Source organism: Pongo pygmaeus, chromosome 1, assembly GCF_028885625.2.
Source record: "Pongo pygmaeus isolate AG05252 chromosome 1, NHGRI_mPonPyg2-v2.0_pri, whole genome shotgun sequence".
Classification (NCBI taxonomy): Eukaryota; Metazoa; Chordata; class Mammalia; order Primates; family Hominidae; genus Pongo; species Pongo pygmaeus.
In genome coordinates, this window is record NC_072373.2 from 52788468 (window position 1) to 52812965 (window position 24498).

The window sequence follows — 24498 nt, forward strand, 5'->3', positions numbered from 1 at the left end:
AACTTAAAATAGTCTGTTATAAGATATGTTATGCAAGCCTAAGGATAACTACAACTTAAAATAGCCTTTTATAAGGTATGCTATGCAAGCCTAAGGATAGCCAAAAGCAAAACTTCTAATAGATACACAAAAGATTAAAAGAAAAAGTCCTAAGCATATGGCTACAGAAAGTCATCAAACCATGAATAAAGCAAGCAAGAGAGAAAGAAACAAAGAATTTAAAAAACAACCAGAACACAATTAACAAATTACCACTATAAATCCTTACCTATCTAAAATTACTTTAAATGGAAATGGAATATATTCTACAATCAAAAGGCATAGAATGACTAAAATTAAAAATTAATGCCCAATTATAAACTGCTTACAATCGACTTACTTCACTGTAAGGTACATTCACAGATTGCAGTGAAGGCATGAAAAAAAACCTATAAAAATAAAAACTAAAAGAGAACAGGGGTAGAGACCATTATTAGCAATTATATGCCAACAAATTGGATAACCTAGAAGAAATGGATAAATTTCTAGACACACAGCCTACTAAGATTAATTCAGAGGAAATAGAAAATCTGAACAAAGTAATCATGAGGCAAGAGATTAAGTCAGTAATAAAATGTTTCCCATCAAAGAAAATCCAAGACCTGATGGCTTCATTGCTGAATTATAACAACAATTTAGAAAGAACTAATGCCAATTCTTCTAAAACGACTCCAAAAATTTGAAGAGGAGATCATTTTTCTAACTCATTCTAGTGGCCCAATATTACTCTGGAACCAAAACCAGATGAGGACACAACGCAAAAAGAAAACTACAGGCAAAATCTCCTGATGAACATAGGTACAAAACCCTTCAACATTATACTAGGAAAACAAATCCTACAGCACATTAAAAAGATCATTCACTATGATCAAATGGGTTTAATCCAAGAAATGTAAAGGTCGTTTAACATAGGCAAATTAGTAAAGGTGATGCATCACATTAACAGAAAGGACAATAACTACATGATCATTTTAATAAATCTATATAGAATGGCTAAAATTATAAAACTTCAAGAAAAAACTGTAGAACATGTACACTTCACTGCATATATATATTATTTGCTTCTTTAAGGACTCTAAACATATTGAAATGTTGGTAGCAGATTAGTTTTTTGTATTGGTTTTCAATGCTTTCTGTATATCCTAGACTGGCAGACATTGGTAAAAATATTGAAGCTAGTGAGGCAAGGAAACCCACAATTGGATAGCAAAATACAGATATAAAATGTGAGAAGACTGGAATAAACCCTACACTGTTCAAGTGAAACTGTATGTGTCAATATGACTAACTTTTCAAGATAGATAAACAATAAATTAATAGATAAATAGGTGATTAGGTAGATGAACAGATAGATGAATAGACAGAGAGATAGATTAAATAAATGAATCAACAGAAATAGATATAGATACATACATACATGCATACAGACATATACAAACAGATACATAGTAGTTATTGGCATAGACAGAGGTATAGGCACAGGAACATTTGTTGACAAGAAAAGGAATGAGAAGCACTGGTCCTCCAACAGTAATGGTGACATGTAGTGCCTGGTTTATGTGTGTGTGTGTGTGTGTGTGTGTGTGTGTGTGTGTGTTTATACTAAAGGTAACTAATTCACATGGCACAGTTAATATTAGGAACAGTGTTTTCATTAGTTTCTAATTTACCTGCCTTATTCAGGAGCATTTGTAATAATAAATAGCTAAAGTTTTTAAAAGACACACATACCTATTACTTTTCCAAATGAGAAGTAGAATACATTTCTGAAAACAAAATTAAGAGCTTACTTGAGCAGGTCACTTCCGGATCCCATATTCCATTTATGCAGACTGAGCGTATTTGTTCTTCTTTTCCTCTACATCTGTACCTTATGTTAGAATTATGATCGAATTCCTTCTTGTTTGTTAAATTTCCCTCAATTGTAATTAATTTTGGTGATTTGCACTTCTTAAGTTTATCTATTGCTATAAAATAAATATATTTTATGAAAATTCAAATGATAAGAATCAAACCAACTATTACATAAAAATAGTTATAAAGTAAATAGTATTAGCATGGTAAAATTATGACTTATCATTATAAATTTCACCAACCAAGTTATTCCTGATCGCATTGCATCAAAATGCTATTATGTCAAAATATAAGCCCTGTATTCTGTCGCTGAAATGTTAGAGATACCTATCATAAGACATTTTGTTCTTTGGGAAATACAAAATATCATTGGATATTTCATTGGATGAATAAGTATGATTGGACATTAGGACTCTTAAAATTCAGGACCCAGGAAAACTTTAGGAAATAACTCAGTTTTAGAGAAAAGTGAATGAGGGACCCCAAGATCCTCCCGGTTAGTCATCAAAGAGGCAAAATGATTTTAAAGACTGTAAATCTCAAGTCACACTGTAAGTGAATCACCTTGCCTTCTTGCTGATCAACATGAGACTTACAGTGTGAAGTCCATCAATGAGATTTACATCCTGACTCAGTCCCTGACTGCCTTATGTCACTCAGCTATACCACTGACGTAGAGGGCCTGTGGCCTACCAACCCTGCAGCACATTAACTTATTTTGGCTGATATGGAACAAACTGAAAAATTATCACTTTTGGAAGCTTTAAGAGAGAAAAGAATCCTATGGGAGAGTAGTAAGTAGGTATTTTGTCAACTTTGTTTCTTTGCTTCTCAGTGCCTAAAAAGGAGTACCATATAATAACAATAATATTTATATTTTATATAAAACAGTTATAATTTCTCAGTAATTAGTACTCATATTTAATCAGATGACAATTTTTTAATATTTTTATTTTTTAAAGAAAGAGTCTTACTCTGTTGCCCAGGCTGGAATGCACAATAGAGCTCACTGCAATCTCGAATTCCTGGCCTTAAGCAATCATCCCTCCTCAGCCTCCCAAGTAGCTGGATTACAGGCATGCACCACCACACCTTAACTAATTACAAAATTTTTTTTATAGAGATGGGCTTTTTCTATATTGCCCACACTAGTGTCTAGCTCCTGGCCTCAAGCAATCTTCTTGCTTTGGCCTCCTGAAGTGTTGAGGTTATAGGTGTGAGCAACCACCCTGGCCTCACATGACAATTTTATAAGTAAAATGTTGCTTCACACTTTTAAATATAAACAATACTGATATCAGATGCAGAAAGATTCATAAAATTACATTGCTAGCTTTATTTTTTCTTTCTAGACACATATTGAATTATAAACAATATGCAAAAGATTGGTCTCATTATATTGAAGACTGGACATTTTGAGGCACATCTGTAAATTTCAAAAATATAGTTGCAATTATTGTTTTTACAATAAAAATATTAAACTTTGTTAAATGTTGATTTAAGAAGGGTATTCTCACCCACACACTGAGGAAGTTGGGTCCATACTCCATGAATACACATAATTGATCTGTGCCCAATCATTGTAAATGATTCTGAGCAATTGAACTCCACTGAATCTCCATAGTAATAAGGAGGGGAAGAAAGGTGGGCCCAGCCATGTTCAAGTTCAGGTATATCTCCACAGGTACTCTCCTCCACTATGTAAATTTTACAAAAAAAGTTTATTGTGAAAACATGATTTATGTGTTTTAGATACAAAATACAAAAGTTTTGACAAGTTTAAATATTAATATTTTATACATTACCAATACACACTGGCAAAGTTGTCCACTCTCCATCAACACATTGAATTTTATTTGGTCCCTTCATTAGAAATCTAGGATTGCAATAATATTCCACCACTTCACTGTGTCCATATTCTTCTTTCGTTTTTTCCTTAACATCCCCATTGAGGAGTTCAGGAGGTGGACCACATGATTGTACTTGAGCTATAGTAGAAATACTATGTAAATAATGGTTAAATTGTCTGTTTTACAATATAAAAGTTCAGTCAAATGGAAAGATTTTCTTCTTTTATTCATGTATTCCTCATTATGTAACTTATTATAGCATCCTAAACAATCAAGAATGGTGTTCATATTGTATTACTTATACTAAATTGTCATATTGAAGGTATATTAAAATGTTAAAATATGCTCAGACTTCTAGATATCTTAAAGATGCAAGAAAACCAATTAGCAAATGTGGTTATGAAAATCATGTTAATTTTTATATTTCATGGAAACATTTTATCATAACATTTTGGAAAAATATCATAACTGAGGCAAGCATTTGATCAACATACTTTAACTTTGACTGATCAATACAAGCAACTGAATTGAATATAAGCTGCTTAAATATTGTTTAGACACACTCGGTGGAACTTAAGCTACAGCCCACACTATATAAAATGTCCAGAATGGATGTTGACATTTCAAGCAAAATGAAAATTAACAAAGAAATCCCTCCATTGTCAGCCACTACTATGGTTTAAATGTTTGTCACCTCCAACCCCATGTTGAAACTTCATCCCCAGTGTTTCAGGTGGGGCCTAATGGGAGATGTTTGGATCATGGGTATGGATCTCTCATGAATAGATGAATGCCCCCACTCAGGGAGAGTTCTCACTCTATTAGCTCCTGCAAGAGCTGGTTCTTAAAAAGAGCCTGTCACTGCCCTGCTCTCTCTCTTGCTTCCTCTTTCATCATGTGTTCTCTGGTCACACTGGCTCCTCTTCCCTTTCTACCAGTATTCTGTGGCTCTCAATGAATGCAGATGCCCGATCATGAATTTTATAGTCATGAGTATAGTGAGCCAAATAAAACATTTTTATAAATCATCCAGACTCAGTTATTCCTTTATAGAAACATAAACCTAAAGTAGACTAAGACTGATAACACCTGTGTGTATAGGAACACTTCCAGCACATCATTCAAGAAACAATGGAGATTAACTTAAGTAACTGAATCTCAGGTATTCGGTACCCAATACATATCCTTCACAGGCAAATATTTGACTTAATTCATTAGATTACAGGCAATGGGAGCCCAAACAAAATTAAGAAAAAAAAAGTTGGTATTCAAAGTTCTAATTCTTATTTCAGCAATTGTAAGATAAGCATTCACCTTTACATATTGGGAGGTCAGGAGACAATCCAAAGTGGTAGCACTGAACGGAATTAGGTCCAACTATTGTAAATCCTGGTTTGCAGGAGAATTTCAACACCTCTCCAACTTTATACTGGTCTTTCTTTGGATCAGGAACTAAATGTACATCTATTTTAGGAAGTTTGCATTCTCTTTCTTAAAAAAGGTAAAATAATTTCATGAGAATATATAATTAATCATTGCCAAAGTTAATTTTACATGTGCTACAATAAAGCGAGGTTGATATTGGGTTATACAGAGGGGCATCAGATAAATCCTTTTCCCTGTAAAGAATGCTACATATTATGTTTTATATGCCATCTAAACTGAAATGGAACTTTATTATAAATGTTATGGTATTGAAATATATCTGTTCTAAAAATTAATTTGTAAATTCAACTTATTTACAATTAATCTAGTTTTAATCACTGTCATTTATGAAATTTAATATTACTTTTTTTTACTCAAAACATGAAATTACTCTCTCATATTAAAAAAGACTAATTTACAATTTTAAAAGTGCATATAGACCAGAATTGGGGCTTTTTAAAAACAAGATGACTGACTAAGGAGTTTGGACACCAGTTCTCCTCAGAAAGAACCAAAGTTACAGGTAAATGATTGTAACTTGAAAAATACTTAAGAGAGGGTGCAGGAGCGTCATAGAGAAACCATGGAGAGAAGCCAAAGCACGGAAAAAGGTAGAAGCAAGAGCCTGGCAAAGATTGACTAGGAACCTGTGGGACCTCATAGAAAGTGTAGGTAGGAGTCTTTTGGGCTCCCTGCAGCTCACCGTGTGGATCCAAGCCGTCAGAGAGCTCTTCTGCCTTCGTGAACACACACACTCGTGTGAGTGGAGATTTGGGAACTTCTTGAGGGCATTACACCAAACTACTAGTTGAATAGGGTCATCTGCCTTCCCCTTGGGCCTCAGCTGCGGTGGTAGGTTTCGTGCCTGCAGTGCACTCACGTGGGGACTGTTTCCTACCCAGGAACCTCAGCCCTCTGTCCCCATAACACCAGAGCCGCACAAATATTCCCTGGCACCTGCTTGGATGTGGCAGTCACCCATAGCTGGCTGGACCCAAAGGAGTTACAGCATTCCCAATAGTTTAACCACCAGGGAGGCTATTCCTAATGGAAAGTGCAACAAAGGGACACCCCTTGTGGCAAAGAAGACTGTAGAATTCACTTTCCTGTGTGCAAGAGCAACCTGCTTGTGGGCTGAAAATGACTACACCACTTCCAGCAGACACACAGACGCGGTGTTTGGCTCTGCAAGGGAGGAGTCTAGATCCATCCCAGGAGCCCAATGGTCGCAGCGCTTGGGCACGGATGTAGAGACGGGAACATGTCCCGTGGGCCCAATTCTGTGTTCATAGCTGTGGTCACTCGCAAAGGAGACTGGTGTAGACACACCAGAGGACAGACATTTTAGGGGTATTAGGGGTGGCTACATCTCCACTATTGATGTGCCCAATGAAGCTTGCAAGAAAGACAAGCTACGGGTATCTCCCCAGGGTCTTCCCGACACCCCTGTCAGGGCTGGTGCTTGTGCTCATCCTTGGAGCATCCAAGGGTGAGCTTAGTGGTACAGATCTACCCTGCATTATCCCCAGCTCCTCAGACCACTGTACCTTTCACAGATCAGTCCATTCCCTGGGGCAACAGAGAGTTTCTCCCATAAACAATGACAAGCATATGCTCATCTGCTTCTGCTGCAGCTGGCTCTTACCTGTCCGCGTCACCTACTGTCCTGAATGTTGAACTGCACAGCCCAGTGCAAAATGCTGACACTAGGGCATGATGCAGAACAAGGTTAGTTTTCTGCGAAGTCCTCCATACCAGCCCTTCAGGAGGCAGTAAGCCTCGTCATACACTCAGTATATAACTACTACAACCAGCAATTAATAAAGCCATCATACAAAAGTTATCTCTAACCAATGTACTCAAACAGAGTCTTTACCACTGAAAGAACCCAGAACCTAAACCAAATAGCCCTATACAACATACATCATAGTCATATTCTCAAAGGAAAAAAAATCCTGTCTGTTGGAAACTGGACTCAAAAATAAGAAGAGATAGTTCATCTGGATGAGAAGAAACCACTGAAACATTTCTGGAAGTATGATTTAAAACAGCGTACTACAACACTCGCAGAGGATCACACTAACTCTTCAGCAATAAGTCCTAACCAAAATAAAATCTTTGAAATACCAAAGAATTTAAAATATTTATTTTAAAGTAGCTAAATGGAGTCCAAGAGAAAGTTGAAAAGCAACACAAAGAAATTAGAAAAAAAACTCAGGATATGAATGAAAAATGTACTAAAAATATATTTTAAAAAACAAATAGAACTTATGGAAATGAAAAATTCATTGAAGAATTACAAAATATAGTTGAAAGATTTAATTACAGATTATATCAAGCAGAAAAACTTGATCTCAGAGCTTGAAGACAGGTCTTTCCAATTAACCCTGTCAGACAAAAATAAAGAGCAAATAACCCTGTCAGACAAAAATAAAGAGCAAAGGTTTTTAGAAAAATGACGTTCTAAAAAATGAGAAAACCCAAGAGTTATAGATATTCTTGAGGGAGAAGAAAAAGCTAAGAAAACCTTTTTGAGGAAAATTTATCTCCTCTTGCCCTCTTGCTAGAGATATAGACATCCTTATACAAGAGGCTCAGATAACACCAGGAAGATGCATCGCAAGATGAACTTCTACAAACATATAGTCATCAGGCTATCTAAAGTCAATGTGAATGGGAAAAATTATAAAATCAGCAAGAGAAAAGCATCTAATCAACTATAAAGGAAATCTCATAAGACTAACAGTGGACTTCTCAGCAGAAACTTACAAGCCAGAAGATATTGGTGTCCTATTTTCAGAGTTCTTAAAGAAAGATTATTTCATATTTATTGAAAAAACATATATTAGAGATATATTTTGTATTTTGCTAAACTAAACTTCATAAATGAAGAATATATAAAGTCTTTCCAAAACAAGCTAATACTAAGGGAGTTCATCACCACTAGAAATCCACTTCAGGAATTCACCCCACAAGAAATGATCCAGGGAGTCCTGAACATGATAAAGACATGTAAAAGTACAAAACTCACAGGTCTTATTAAAAAACTACACAGTTGAGACTACAAACCAGCTATGTAACAACTAACAATGACAAGAACAAAACCTCACATGACAATATTAACTTTTAACATAAATAGATTAAATGTTCCACTTAAAAGATATAGATTTGTGGACCAAATTTGGAAAACAGAAACCAACCACATGCTGCTCACAAGAAACCCACCTAACTTAGAGAAACCTATACAAACTCATGGTAAAGGTATGGAGAAAGATATTTTGAACAACAGAAACAAAAAGCATTTGGTATAGTTATATTTATATATAAAAAAGACTAAATAAACAAGAGAAAAAAAGACAAAGAAGTTCATTATATAATGATAAAGAAAGCAAGAAGATATAACAATTCTAAATATATATGCACTCAAAACCTCAGCACTCAGATTCATAAATGAAATACTACTAGAGCTAGTTAGAAAGATAAACAGCAATATAATGAGGGCAAGCAACCTCCACACCCCCAATGACTGTACTAGACAGATTGCCGGGACAGAAAAAAAAAAACAAAGAAACCTTATACTTAAATTGGACTCTAGAACAAATGGACCTAACAGACATTTTTACGACATTCCACCCAACGACCTCAGAATATATGTTTTTCTCACCTGTGCATGGAACATTCTCCAAAATAGACCATATGCTAGGCTACAGCTACAAAGCAAGTCCCCAAAATTTTAAAGCTTAGAAATAATATCAAGTATCTTATCAGAACATAGTGAAATATAACTATAAATCAATATCATAAAGAATTTTCAAAACTATCCATATACATGAAAATTAAATGACCTACTTCTGGGTGATTTTGAATTAAGCTAAAAATCTTCTGCACAGCAAAGGAAATAAAAAACAGAGTAAACAGACAACCTCAGAATGGAAGAAAATATTTGCAAACTATGAATCTGAAAAAGGACTAATATCCAGAATCTACAAAGAACTGAAATAACTCAACAAGAAAATAATGATAATAATAATCCCATGAAAAAGTGGACAAAGGATATGAAGAGATATTTTGCAAACGAAGACATGAAAATGACCAAGAAATATGAAAAAAAACCTCAATATCACTAATCATCAGAGAAATGTGAATTAAAAAAATGAGTTATCATCTTACATTAGACACAGTGGCCACTGTCAAATAGTCAAAAAATAATAAATGTTGGTGGCAGTGAGGAGAAAGAAGAATGCTTATATGCTGTTGGTGGGAATGTAAATTAGTACAACCTCTATGGAAAACAGAATGGACATTTCCCAAAGAACTAAAAACAGAACTACCATTTCATCCAGCAATCCCACTACTGTGTATCTGCCCAAAGGAAATCAATTATTATATCAAAATGATACCCAGACTCATATGTTTATAGCCTCACTACTCACAGTAGCAATAATATGGAATCAAACTAATTGTCCACCAACAGATGATTGGATAAAGAATATGTGGTATAGATATATGCCATAGAATACTACTCAGCCAAAAAAAAAAAAAGAAAAAGAAAAAAAAGAATAAAATCATGCCTTCAGAAGCAACATGTATAAAACTACAGGCCATTATTTTAGGTGAAATAATTCAGATTCAGAAAGGAAAATCCCGTGTATTGTCACTTATAAGTGAGAGCTAAATAATGTGTACATATGGACGGAGAGTGCTGAGTAATAGATATTGGAGACTCAGAAATGTGACAGGATAGCAGGAGGGTGAGGAATAAGAAATTACCTAATGGGTGCAATGTTCAATATTTGGGTGATGAATACACTAAAAGTAAAGACTTCACCGCTATGCAATATATCCATGCAACAAAACTGCATTTGGACCATCTAAATGTATAAAACATAGAAATTAAAATTTTAAAAAATAAAAGAACACATCATAAAACACCATGGAAGTATCTTAAGAAGTTAAATTTATAATAGAACTGGGGAGGATCCCGAGAATAATGATGATATAATATCTGTCATTGCAGAGTCAAGGATAACTTTATTTAACTGAAACTAAACAACCTCAAATGATTTCTGGTCTCATCATGTTTATAATTCTTGATGACTCACATATACATCACAAAAAGGTAAATTCTCATCAAAGATTTATTAGTGAAGATGTATGCACTAAGAAATTAATTAAAATTGGTATTTTTGTTTAATGTAATCAAGGAAAAAGAACCCAAAATAGCATTTCTAATATATTTTAAGTTAGAAAAAATATAAAAAACACATAATTAATATATTACAAATAAAGAAAACAAACCAAGACATATTTTCAAGGTCACATGGAAAGGCAAATTCTAGGTATCCTGAATATTTATGTTAACATATAACAGTTTTTGTTATATGTACTATTTATATCAATGTTTAATAAATTTGATAATTATTCTGATTCAAATAAGAAATGTGTAAAATTATCTGTTACATGTTGATAATTTTTAAAAATCAGCAACATTACTAAATATTATCCAAAATATTATTTTTCTTATTCGGAATCCTCCTTTCTTGCTAACTTAGAAAAGTACAAGCTAGAATTTATAAATTAGAATCATACTAAAAAGAAAATTAATTACATCATAACCTCAATTATTAAAACACAATTACAAAATTAGATTTAAAACTATTCTTAAAAGTAATGTCACAAAATAATAACTACAGAAATTTGCTTTTGTGTTTGTTTTAATGAGTTTTGCAGATTATTTGAGAAAATCACACTTGAATGAGAATCACTGGGATTTCTCTCCTAAAAGTCTATACCAGTCTTCTACATAGCAATTCTTTTTTTTTGTATGTGTGCTTGTTTACATATTTTGTGCTAATTTTATATAAATTCTCTCTGTAGTAATACTGTGAAAAGCATTATCCTACAAAGAAAGGTTAAGATCTTGATTATTGGGTATTATTCAAATGCTGTATTTCTATAGAGGTAATAACTTACAAAACGTGATTTAGAGAAGAATGTGAATGGACACTCCATGAATTAGAAATATTTTTCTTCATCTAAAACTCAAAACCCTAAGTCCTAGTACTACATATGTGAAATGTTAATGTGAATTTTTAACTCTGACATACATACTCCTTATTTATCTTAAGTGCTCTGTAATAACAATTCTGTGGAAACCTTTCCACAAAGAAGAGACCTCCTAGGACACTTGAAATACACTCAGATGTCTGTCAATCCACATGCAGTTTTCTGTTACATGGCTGAGAGAAGAATATTTGAAAAGAATACTAAGCTGGTATTTCTTCGTTTAATGTTTGGAGGCCTGTACTATACTAGCAAATTCCTAGTTATGTGTTCAAATGATCCTAAGTCTTTCTACAATTTGCAATAGAAAGACATTTTCTACATGAGCTTCTACTGCTATGTCCGCCTCTCCAACTTTCTCTCCTTTAGGTTTTCATTTCATGTCTGGTGATTGGAAAGACTATTGAAGCAATATATTCACAATTTTGTGTTCTTTTTTGAAGAAGACCCCTCAAAATTGTAAAAGCTTCTGGCTTCATAAAACCTAAATTTACCTATCATCACAGAAAATAAATTTATGATTCTCTTAAATTAAGCCTCCGCCTCTCAATTAGAACAAAACTCAAACTCTTTATGATCCATGCCTACTCTTCCAATGTTATCAAATGTCTCTCTCCTCCACTAAATCCAGGATTCAGATTTTATGATCTTTGAACTTTATTAAAAAGGTCAAGTTCTTCGCTGCCTCAGCTGTTGCACATACCCTTCTCACTATAATGAATGGCTTTCAACCATTCTTTACATGGATGACTTCCTATGTAAAACAGATCTCCAGTTCCTTCCCTCCTGTTTTCTATCTCAATTATTGGATTTTCTATTTCTCTGAACACAGTTAACCATAAAATATATTTTAAATATTTTTATTACTTGGATATTTGGCTTATTTCTTTTTTGTTTTCCACTCTCTTATATTAGAATAAAATCTCTGGATAGGTAGATGTGTGCTTGTGTTTTCACCATTTTCTCCTGTCCTATGATAGGTGTTTACAACAGCTGGAATGAGTCAAATTTAACTGGACCTTTGACACTGCCTTTCATCTACAATGTACTCATTCTCTTTCTCAGCTGTGACTATTTCAAAACTTTTCTATTCTACCTAGTACTCTTCCTCCTCCTTCGCCCACACACTATTCAATCTCAGATGACCATGTCTCATACTTCAAAACAGAATCCATCAGCTTCTACCATTTTCCAACGTTACTGCTCATTTTCCTTCCCATCTCCTGTCACAAAGTTGTAAGCAGTCCTGTTGCCACCTGTCACAAGGTTGTAAGCAGTCCTGTTGCCACCAAAGCACAATACCTCCACAGTAGCTGTGAATCCCTTCCCGTCGCATTTTCTCAGGGCAACTATGTAAGTCATGTGTTCAGCCTTTGCAGCTCCCCTTTTGCTGTATCTGCTCTGGTGTCTTCCATCTTTTTTTTTTTTTAATTCTCCCTTCAGTGCACAACTTTCCTCAAGCAATATTCTGATCTTCCTATTTGATTCAAAGCCAGAATCTTGAAAGAGTTATGTCCACAGTCTGTATTGAATGTCTTGCTCATTATTTTTATTGGCAGATTCTATGTAGGGTCTGTCTCTTCTACTCTATTGAAAGCCATTTTTGTTATACTTGTCATTGGCCTGTACCTTACCTAATCCATCACAATTTCTGAACAGAACATAATAACTAAGTTAGAAATATTTATCACTTTGATAATGATAATAAGGTAATTAAATTATAACTTCTTTGACTTTATTATATAAGGCACTATAGCAATAAATATTTATAAATATTTTAGTCTGCTAACCAACACAATCCTTTGAAATATTAGAACTGTTTGTAAATATTGTGACATTTTACCAAAAAGAAAGAGTCAACAAAGCTTCAAATAGACTTGCCGTGTTGGCCAAAGATACATGCCTAGCAAGTAGTGGAATTAGAATTCAGACAGGGTGACTTATTAAGCAATCTGTTACACTCACTCCCTTTTCATTAATAATTTCCTTATTTTTATGTCTATGGCAACATTCTAGATTTTTTCTCCTGTTTCTCTGGGTCCTCCTTTTTCCCCCATTTTCTTTACTATCTATTGCTCTTCTGTCTTATATATAAATGTGGTAATGTTTCAGGGCTTCATCTTGAGCTCTTCGCTCTTTTCATTCTGTATTCTTATCCAATTTAGTGTCATCATTTATATGATGATACTCCGAAATGCATATCTCCTCTCTAGATGCATATCCAATTACACAGTTCACATATCCACTTTTGATTTTCCATTGGCGACTCAGTTATAATGTGTCCAAGTCAAAAGTTGCAACAGCCCTCTCAAAATGCTTTCTATCCATTCAGTACCATTTTACAAAATGGTATTGCCATTTACCTACATACTTGTGAGAAAACAATTAAAAACAAACATGTGAGTCCCTTGATCTCACTTTTTTTTTACACCCAACATTTAGTAACATCACCTGTACTTTTCATCACCAAAATGTTTTCCAAATCAGCCTTCTGCTCTGCACCTCCCCTATCATCACTCTCTCTCAGTCCCCACACTTTCTCACCCTACCTGGACTCATTGTGTCGCCTCTTGCCTACAAAAAGTACAGCATCCAGGAAAACAATCCAACAAAACTAGAAATCAAATTATACCATTCCTTTTCTTAAAACTCTTTTATGGGTTTTCATTAGTCATAAAATGAATCCAAATGATATGATGCCCTGAGCTGATCTGGATAATTGTTTCCTTGCCTCCCATCTAGCCTTAGCAGGCTAGACTCTGCTTTACCACCTTGAAATATATTGTTCTGTTTTTACAGCTTTGCATATATTTTTCTTTGCCTTGGAACACTCTGCATATACTTGTTTTCCCAGAGTCAATCCTTCTTCTAACCCTGAAAAATAGATGGCTGGGAAACATAAATGAGATTCATGTAATGGTCTTCAGAACTTGTCAAATTTAGAAAATAAAGAACTACACTCAGAAAGTACAGAAATTAACACACAAGATAGAAGATGTAAAGTAGAAATAAAAAGAAACAAATTAGCTGAGGAAGCTGTAACCAACTATAATTTTGGTAATGAGTGCTAGGTTCTAAATAATTTGAAAGCTTTTATTTAGGGTAACAAAAGCAATTATACTATAATCACAAATCTGGAAGGTAGGTGGCCCATAGGAAATATTAATTTAATTCACTATTTTAGAGATATTTTCAAAACTCCCTTCTTTTCCCAGTTTATGACAAATCAGGAGATACCTTGATTTTAATCAACATTCCTTAACAATTCCTCTATATAATTCAAATTTTTAAAATTGGAACACAGATTTATTTTCATTTTGAAAATGAATTCCTGAAAAACCAGTACTTACCATAACATATGGGTAATTCAGACCAACCATCGTAACCACACACTATGGAACCAGTAGTGCTTCCAGTATTGCTTTCATAACCATCATGGCATTCATAGTCCAATATGTCATCCAGCTTAAACCATGTGATGTCATTTTTAGCTCTGGCATTCATAAATACTGGCATATCACAAGATTCTAGTGCATAAAAAATTTAGTATGTCTTTCTAATGTCATCTAATAATCTAACTGAGTATTTCCCATTCTAAAAAGAAAAAGCTTTATTGATTAGATATGCTAATAAATAAGTACTGTACAAAAATAATCTATTACTGGTGAGAATTTATTATCATAAAATAGTTGCCAAAAGTGAAAGTGTATGTTTCTACACAACATTTTTTTCATTGCTTAAGCCCCAAAATATATTTTAAAAACATTTTTCTTAATTCATTTATACTAAAGCATTTATGACAATGCTAGTAATAAAACAGGCCACTATAGGTGTGCATTATTTTTTAAAGAAAATCATAGCAGAATTTTGCAAATTAAGAGTCCAGACTAATTTGTAGCTGAGACATATGTAAAAACGAAAAAAATGATTGAAAAGATGAATTCCTATCTTATACAAGACATTTTCTCCTTAATAATAAGAAAATCTTAAAAGAATAATTAATAAAAATTTAGTATAAAATGAGCTTTTTTATGAGGACTAACATTTTTTGTAAACTAGACCTCATATTAAGCACAGACATTAAAAAAATGAAAACAGTATACATGAATGTCTTAAATATTCACTTCACTTAACATGAGTATATTAAATATTACTTCAAATATATTACTGAGAGGCAGGAGGATCATTTGAGATTAGGAGTTCGAGACCAGCCTGGCTAACATGGCAAAACCCTGTCTCTACTAAAAATACAAAAATCAGGCGGGCATGATGGCAGGTGCCTGTAATCCCAGCTATTCAGGAAGCTGAGGTGGGAGAATCACTTGAACACGGAAAATGGAGTTTGCAGTGAGCCAAGATCATGCCACTGCACTCCAGCCTGGACGACGACAGAGCAAGACTTCATCTCTCTCTCTCTCTCTCTCTCTATATATATATATATATATACACACACACACACGTATATATATACACATATGTGTGTATATATACACGTATATATATATACATATATGTATACGTAGATACACACATATATGTATATATATACATGTATATATATATACACACACACACACACATATATATATTACTGAGTGGTTTTGCAAAAAATAAGACAAATTGTGCCAATTGTTCCTAGAAAATTTTCATAAATATCTAGATAGTGTGGTAGGGAAATCTTCATAAATATCTAGATAGTGTGGTAGGTAAATCATGCAATAGAGCAGAAATTGGTACCATCTAGGAATATTTTGTCTCTGCACTACCTAAATATTTATGAAAAATTTCTAAGAGGGAAGATATTCAGTATTAGACATATCCTACAGTGTCAAATCTACAAATTATAAAGTTTAAATTATTTTGATATTATGCACTATGCATCCATATCTTCAATAAAAACATTACTTTTATATCTAGGAGTAAAGACTTTGATGTAAAAGTCTAATCATATAAAACAGATATATATATAACAGTCATAAAGGTCTCAGCTAAAGCAAAATCAGTTTAAACCAGAATACACATAAAGCTCCGTAACTTGTTTCTGTAACACAGAATCCTTTAGAGTAGGAAAAGCCTGAATGGAAAGACAGACTAATATTTGAGTAATTAATGTGAAAGGAAAAAAAAAATTGATGTCTGCTTTGTTCCTGTAGGTTTTTTTTTCTTATCTTTTCAAATGAAATTATAGCAGCCCCCACAAAAAGACTAAAGTTAGTAAACTTTTGTGTATCATCTGGATAATCAATACAAACATAATAAATTACTTACTAATGCATGTGGGTTGAGGTGACCATCCATTTTTCCCACATGTAATTGATCCTGATGTTTCACCATCTGCTGTTACATATCCTAGTTTGCATTGATATTTTGCTTTTTTATTTAAGGCATATGTATACTGAGATTCAGAAATAAACCCATTCTCAATATCTATACTTGATTTGGAACACGTTTCTAAAAGGGAAGAGAATAAGAAAAAGACAAGCGTATGTTCAATAACATTTTATAAGAATTTAAATAATATGTAAATATAAAAAATAATGAGTCATTTGTAATAGAAAATCTGGATAATCATAAGCATTCAAATACTAAAGTCAAGGAAAATAAGTTCAGAGTTGCCGAAGATATTACATCAAGACTCTTCATCACTTTTTAAAACAAGGCTCTATTTAAGACACAATTATTTCTAAGACATTATTGGAAATCTGTTTGTCTAATGGAATTGGAATTCTACAGCATGTCGGAACTTAATAGACAATGAGTATTATTTCTTAGGACTTTTTAATCTTGCTTATTTTAGATCTTCTGACAATTCCAAATCTCATTTAGCCAATTGGAGTGTCTGAGATCCTGTGATGATCTTAGAAAATCTGCCAAAATAATTGTCATAGCCTTTGGCTCCAAGAATTTGAAATGTCATTCTTATTGTGTGCTTCAAAGTAAATGGACATGTGGAGTTCAAAGAAGATGAGGAACAGTAACAGATTTATTTATCTTGAAAGGCCAAAATGATGATTCCTTAAATTATGTAGAACTGAACTTGAAAGAGTGGAAGTTACTGTTTCTGTAAACTGATGATAGAAATTACTGTCAGTTACTAGGTTGCTTCCCAGAACTCAGCTTCATTTATAAATAACTCATGGATAAGGAGAAAATCAGAAGAGGAAACATTAAATATTTTGAATTGAATGATAATAAAAACATATTAAATAAAACTTGGTGAGATGACACTCAAATAGTCCTCAGAAGGAAATTTATCATTATATAGCTATAAAAGAAAAGAATAAAAACTGAAAATACATTATTATTTATAATAAATTATAATAAAGAAAGCAGACAAAATCCAGCATGAGTATAAATTTTGAAACACATCCAAATATGAGCAGAAATCAAATAGAAAACAAACAGTAGAGACAATTTAAAAAGGTAAAAGGCCAGGCAAGAATAATCAAGTAAAACAGAGTTCTAGCCACAAATAAGGAAATGGAACCAAATAGATGAAAATAACATTTTCAGACATTGGAAAGCAGGAAGCACCTAATTCCAGAGAAAAAGTGACAATGAGATGAGTTCCATCATCAAAGTGACTTTATGCTGGGAGAAATTTTCCAAACACCAGCACGGAGAAGGAGGATTCAAGCAGAAAATGACACACTTGCTGAGTAGAAGAAACAAAACTCAGTGCTCCCAAAGAAGATGAGGTCATTAGAATCTGCAGGAAACAGAATGAGAAAAGAAGAAACTCTGGAGTGAAAGGGCTCTACAAATTTCCACAGCAACTCCCTAGATTATTTAGCTGAATATTGACACTCTGGAGAGTAGAATAAAACTCCCCAAGAATGGACCAAGGATAGCTATCAGATGAAGAACACTACAAGAGAATAAAAAGGTGAAGGATTCCCAGAGCACACACAACACAGGGAGACATTTAAATGGAATCAATCAGAGTAGAAAGACTCATTTGAACATCTAGGTCATTTAGTAGAGACATCAGAAGCAGCTTAATATTCTGAACAAACTATCTCTGGGGTTTACCCAGAGGCTAAATGGAACACAGTTCTAGCCTCCCTAAACCAGCTTTTTAAAAGCTTAAAAATAAGCCTTGAAAGAACTAAGTTGACCCATAACAAACTTAGACTTAAAAAAAAAATTAAAACAAGTAATCCTTGGGGTCTCACAGATGTACAGACTTGAGAAGTTCTAAAGCTGCTTCTCTTAGCCAAAATACAGAGTGGAGTTAAAAAAAAAAAAACCCCACATTTTGGCAATAATACCCTCTTCACACCTCCCTCCAAAAATCACAGTAAATATTTTATGGAATACTCACCCTACTCCAGCCAAACACTGATTGATATCAAAAGTTGTGGAATGGCACTAGAGCAGTATGAAATAAATTGGTGTCACTAAATACCTGGGATAGAAAATGACGGTGTTCCACTTCAATAACCTTAGCCTCTACCATTAGATATTAGAAAAAGTAGGAAAATATTAATCTCAAAGTAAGCAGAAGAAATACTACAATAAAGATCAGAGATGAAATAATAAAGAAGTAAATATGTATATAAACCAAAAATATGTATATAAACCAAAAGCTTGTTATTTTAAATCTCTATAATTGAGAAACCTTTAGACAGACTAAATCAGAAAAAAAATGACACAAATTGTTTATAACAGCAATGACAGAAATGACATCATTATGGTTTTTACATATATTAAAAGAAAAATAAAAAATATTCTGAATAATGCCATGTCAATAAATTCAAGAACTTGAATGAATTAAAAAATTACTGAAGCCACAAACTATCATAGCTCTCTCAAGAAGGATTAGGTAGCATTAATAAATTCTGCCAATTAAACAAATTGAATTTTTAGTTGAAGGATGAAATACAAAATATTTAGTTATAAATCTAGTAAAATACAGGATCTGTATGCTGAAAATCACAAAATACTAAGGTAAGACTGTATGATCTTACTAAATCAAAGGATATATAATGTTCATGGACTGAAAAATTTAATACTATTACATATTAGTTCTCCCCAGATTCATCTATGAATGTGTCCCAGTTCTGGCGAATAACCAAGCACAATGTTTTGCACATATGAACATGCTGATTCTAAAGTCATATGGAAAGGTAAAGGGGCTAAAATAGCTAAACAATTCTTCAAAAGATAAGAGAAGTTGAAAAACTCACATTACCAAATTTTAAGACTTAAAAAAAGCTACAGTGAGTAAAGGATCTCGTGATACTGGTTAAAGGATAAACACGCAGAAGAATAGAAGAGAAAACGGTGTCCAGAAATAGACTCACATGCATGGATCGATCCTATAAATAGCTTCTATTCTATTTTGTTATAACACTATCAGGTTCACATGCCCACTGTTTAGCAATAGACCAATACGCTGAGACAGTACAGTTTGCAGCAAAGAAAGGCTTTAATCAACACCAGGGCACCAAACAAGGAATTGGGAGGATTTTCAAGCCCCAGATCTGTTCTGAGAAGGGGCTATGTGCAAGAGACCTTAAGGGGATCATGGAGGGTGAGGGGCTAGAAAATTTGGGTTGTCAATTGGTCAGGGTAAGGGGGATGAAGTCACCAGGATGTGGAACCTGCATTATTTCCTGAGTCAGCTTTTTGCTGGGCTCTTTAGACCAGCTGATGTTTGTGTCTCTGTGTGTGTGTGTGTGTTTGTGTGTGTGTGTGTTTGTTTTTTGTTTTTGAGACATGGTCTTGCTCTGTTGCCCAACTGGATTTCAGTAACATGATCTCAGCTCACTGCAACTTCTGCCTCCCAGGCTCAAGTCCTCCCACCTCAGATCTCCTGAGCAGCTGGTACTACAGACCTTTGCCATAATGCCCGGCTAACTTTTTAATTTTTTGTGAAGATAAGGTTTTGCCTTGTTGACCAGTATGTTGGTAGGTTTTTTTTTTTTTTCGTATGCAGAACCTAAAGGAGAAACTCATGCAGAAAGATTATCGTCTCACAATGTCTTAGATTTTATCTATAGAAAGGAAAATGACCAAAAGGTCTTGTGACAAGGGCTTCTTTATCCTAGGGTAGTAATCACTGACCAGCTACCAAGAAGTAGGACAAATGGAAAGCTGACTTAGTCATTACTGCTGATTTTCCTGAAAGCATAGTTGAATTTTTCCCCCTTAATCAATTTTATATAACTTTCCTAGGGACAGTTTCAGTTCCTCCTGGGCTTGATCCCTTCTCAATCCTGAGGTGTAACAGCTAATATGGTACGAATCGGGCAATGGCCATTCTAGCTTCTTTTTGCTGACACAGGGCATAGAGAGTGAGTTAGGATTAGAGGAATGAAACCGTCTTGTAACAACCTGCAAGTTGTTATACCCAGCTTAGGGTGCTGCATGAACATGTTAGTACTTCAGTCTGTGGTTTTATTGTAATATTTAATTGAATAGCAGCCTATGATGTAAATTATAAGCCCTATAAACAGAATTGTGAGCTTGAACTTTAAGATCCCTTGAAAAATGGACTGGAAAACATGGAGTATTGAAGGGAAAAGCTCAAAAAACTAGTCAGACATAGGGTCTGTGGTAGAGACATACGGTGTCCAGCGAGACTGCTGAAAGATTTTCTTTAGCTTGGTTTTTATTTTACCAGAAGCATTGATATAAGTACAACAGGTGGTATTGATCACTGTACAGACTCCTCTCTGTAAAGCCAAGAGAAAATCAAGTGTAGTTCTGTTGTCAAGAACTATCTGGGCAAGTAAATTTGAAGAGTTTTCTCAGCCTTAATGTTCTTAGCAGCCTCTTTTGCAATTATTTCTAAGGTTGCCAATAATTTTCTGATCATGTCCCAGTGAGTGTATACTCCATAGCTAGGACTCGTGATGCCTAGAAGGCTCTGCCACCAGATATATTGATATATGCCTGGCAGTCCCTTTTGGAGTCTGTGGGAAAATGGGCAGAATCTTTTGTCATTAGGATGGACTGAGAAGTATCTCAGTAAGTGAGAGCCCTTAATATACAGGTTATTGAGACACCAGTGGGCTTGTCCTAACAGAGGAGGGTCTGATCCTATGCCACAAATAAACATGTACCAAGGGGGCACATAGTTAAAGCCCTCAAGGGTGCATTTATTGATGGATTTTTTCATGGGGACTATAGACAAATGGAATTGAACTAGGGATCTTTTTTTACAGGCTCCCCAGAATTTGTGTGATATTCCCCACTGTAAATATTTTTGGCATAGTAAAGAGAAACTTTTAGTTTTATTTCCCTTCTCCTAGCTGCATTTGCCTGCCCAGTATGCCATGGGCCATGGAGGGCCTATGTAATGGAATGACTTTCCATTTATGATAGGCAGAAAGAGATTGACACATGGGGTGGTGATTTCTTGGTGTACTATTACTTGGACCTGGAAAGTAGCCATGGAAAGAAGCTGGTGCAGATAGGTAGTCGTATTTGGGACACCCAGAAAGTCAGTGACAAGTATGACTAACAGAAAATGCTTATTTTGAATAGTTTGGGGGAGTTACTGATAGATCCAACATTCTGGTAAGTTTCTTCCAGTGGCAATACCTTGAAACAGTTGAACTACAGTGTTGCTATGCCTGTCTAGGCACTGTAGTAACAGCAGAGGTATAATTAGAAGTTTTAAAACAAGAGTGACCATTTCTAAATTTTAGAATGTCCACATAATGAGTGGCAGGAGACTATGTTAGCATGGCATAGAATGTCTAGAAAATCTATAAGTCTAACAATTGTAATGACCAAGGGAATTATGAAGTAATGTCTATAAGGGTAGCAACTGTAATGATCTAGGCAATTATAATGACCAAGTAAATATATGGCTTAAGCATTCAGTAAGGCAGGGAATAGACAGGAAGGTATCTCACCTTTTTATATAAAATAATTATAATAACAAAAATTCCTATTATGCTCAAAGTAACCATTGTAGTAGTCAAGAAGATATATGTTTTGTCTAATTTCATTAAAGTTACTTATCTGATATTTTTCCTCAAAAGATATTTGAGGCCCATCAAAGATTTACTTATCCATTCAGATAGGGTTGAGACAGTCTCTGAAGTCGAAGTGGCCTCTCTACATTTCTTGAAAGGACAAGAATCTGGCAGGGTGGGTTTTATATGGCTGTGGTGAATCCAGGGTCTAAGTCCTTCAAGCTGAACAGAGGAATGAGTCACCAGTCATACTTTGCATGGCCTCTTTCACTGTGTTTAAGTGGTCCCCAGGATGTTGACTTTTCCTGGTCTTGAGCAGAACCCAGTCTCTGGGTTGGATGGGATGAAAGAGAATTTCAGTTGGATACCACAATCTGCTGGAACCACAAACTCGTAAATAGTAGTTAAAGTACAACCTAAAGATTGTGTATATTTGATAATATCTAATTTATTTATGTGTATGCTATTGGCATTCCTTAGTCTGAGAAGATAACAGAAGAATGATCTCCCATGTAAAATTTTTAAAGGGCTTAATTTAAGCCCACTTTTAGGGACCACCCTTACTCTGAGCAGGGCAATGGACAGAATGTTATTCCAGGTTGTTAGTTTCTTGGCAAATCTTAGCTAAAGTTTGTTTTGTTTTATATACTATGATTTATCTTTTGAGTTTTTTCAGTAGACTTCAGTCTCCAGGCTGTATGAAGATTCCAGATTATGCTGAGGGCCTGGAATATATGGTGTCCTAGGCTACAGGAGTTGCACTATGGTCACACTGGATGGAGACAGGCCACCTAAACCTGAGGGTAATCTTCTCTACCAAGGCTCTCATAACCTCAGACATTCTCTTGGTCTTGCAGGGGAATGCTTTTGTTTATCTTGAAAATGTATCTAAAAATACAAGCAAGTATTTAAAATTTCCTGCTACTCTTGGCATCACAGTAAAATCAATTTGCCAGTCCTCTAATAGCTCTGCACCTCTTGCTTGAATCCTTGGTACTGGGGGTGGAGGACCAGTCTTAAGATTGTTCTGGGCACAAAGTAGGTATTTTAAAATTATTTTTTGGATAGTCTTCTTTAAGTGTGTCCCAAAGACGTAGTCCTGGATCAATTGAAGGGTGACATGCCTGCCATACTGTGTGGTATCATGTATGTGTTTGATGATATCTGTCACAAGATACTTGGGCACCAGAACCTTTGCTTCCATGTTACATATCCACTCATTTTGAGTTCTTTGATTGGAGTCAAAGCCTCAATCGAGTTCTCTCTTTACATCTTCTTCCATTAGGTAGGGATTTTAGGCTGAAGTTTATTTCAGGGGTTAATGGCATTAGGAAGGCTTTGGGCATTTTTTTCTCTGTTCACCCCTTTAGTGGCCTGCTCTGCCTCGTGATTTTTTTTCTTGCTACCAAATTGTCCATCCACTGATGTCCGTGGTAGTGTATTATAGCTACTTTCTTGGGTGCCAAGACTGCCTTTAGTCAGGCTAAGATTTCTTTAGCATGCTTAATTGTTTTTCTTTTTTAATCATCAAAGGTTAAGAGCCCGCTTTCTTTCCAAACAGCCCCATGAGCATGGACAACAATAAAAACACACCTGGAATCAGAGTAATCGGTGACTCAGGAGTCTTTACCTAGTTGGGATGCCCTGATTAGGACTCTAAGTTCTGCCTTCTGTACCGATGAACCCAGAGGGAGTGTCTCTGTGTCTAGGATCTGTCACAGGGTTACAACAGCATACTCAGCCTTCTGTTGTCCGTGGTCCATAAAGCTGCTTTCCTTAGTGAATATTTCTAAGTCCAGGTTTTTAAAGGGAATTTTGGTCATGTCTGGTTGAATAGAACACACTTGCTCAATAATTTATATGCAGTCATGTATAGGTTTATTTAGCAGGATTTAGAGTAGAAACAGCTCTCAAAGCAACACTAGGATTATCCAGGAGGATGACTTGATACCTATTCAGTCTTCTAGAGGTAAGTCAGTAGCTCCACTTCTGTTCCAACAAACAGCATACACAGTGTGAGGTGTGTACTGTGCTAGGTTAATCCAAAGTGAACTTTTCTGCCTCCTGGAGAAGATCACAAGAGGTGCCAGTGGCTCAGAGACAAGAAGTCCAACCCATCATAACAATGTCCAGCTGTTTTGAAAAGTAGGCTACAGGTCTCATGATATTCCCCAAGTCTTGGGTTACTACTCCTAAACCCACCCCTTCTCTCTCATGTGTGAACAAATCAAATGGCTTTCTTAGTTCAGGGGGTCTCAGTAGCCAGATCCATTAGTAATTTTTACTTAATGGTTAGAAAGGCCTTTTGACATTCCTTGTCCATTCTAGAAGGCAAG

The 24498-nt window shown here is 34.8% G+C and overlaps 1 protein-coding gene across 4 annotated transcripts in view; it reads right to left on the minus strand.

The window, feature by feature from the left end:
• The window catches only part of CFH (complement factor H), a 107922-nt gene that overhangs the window by 16534 nt on the left and 66890 nt on the right, over window positions 1–24498 (minus strand). Inside the window, exons 10-15 of one of the 4 annotated variants that reach the window (XM_054452249.2) lie at window positions 16500–16682; window positions 14582–14758; window positions 5058–5234; window positions 3699–3881; window positions 3411–3590; window positions 1830–2006 (exon numbers count right to left, since the gene is read on the minus strand). In XM_054452249.2, coding sequence (XP_054308224.1) covers window positions 1830–2006; window positions 3411–3590; window positions 3699–3881; window positions 5058–5234; window positions 14582–14758; window positions 16500–16682 — 1077 coding nt within the window. Of the gene's footprint in view, window positions 1–1829; window positions 2007–3410; window positions 3591–3698; window positions 3882–5057; window positions 5235–14581; window positions 14759–16499; window positions 16683–22296; window positions 22492–24022; window positions 24227–24498 lie in introns of those variants that run through there. The other 3 variants (XM_054452254.2, XM_054452255.2, XM_054452264.2) reach the window with 3 other exon arrangements.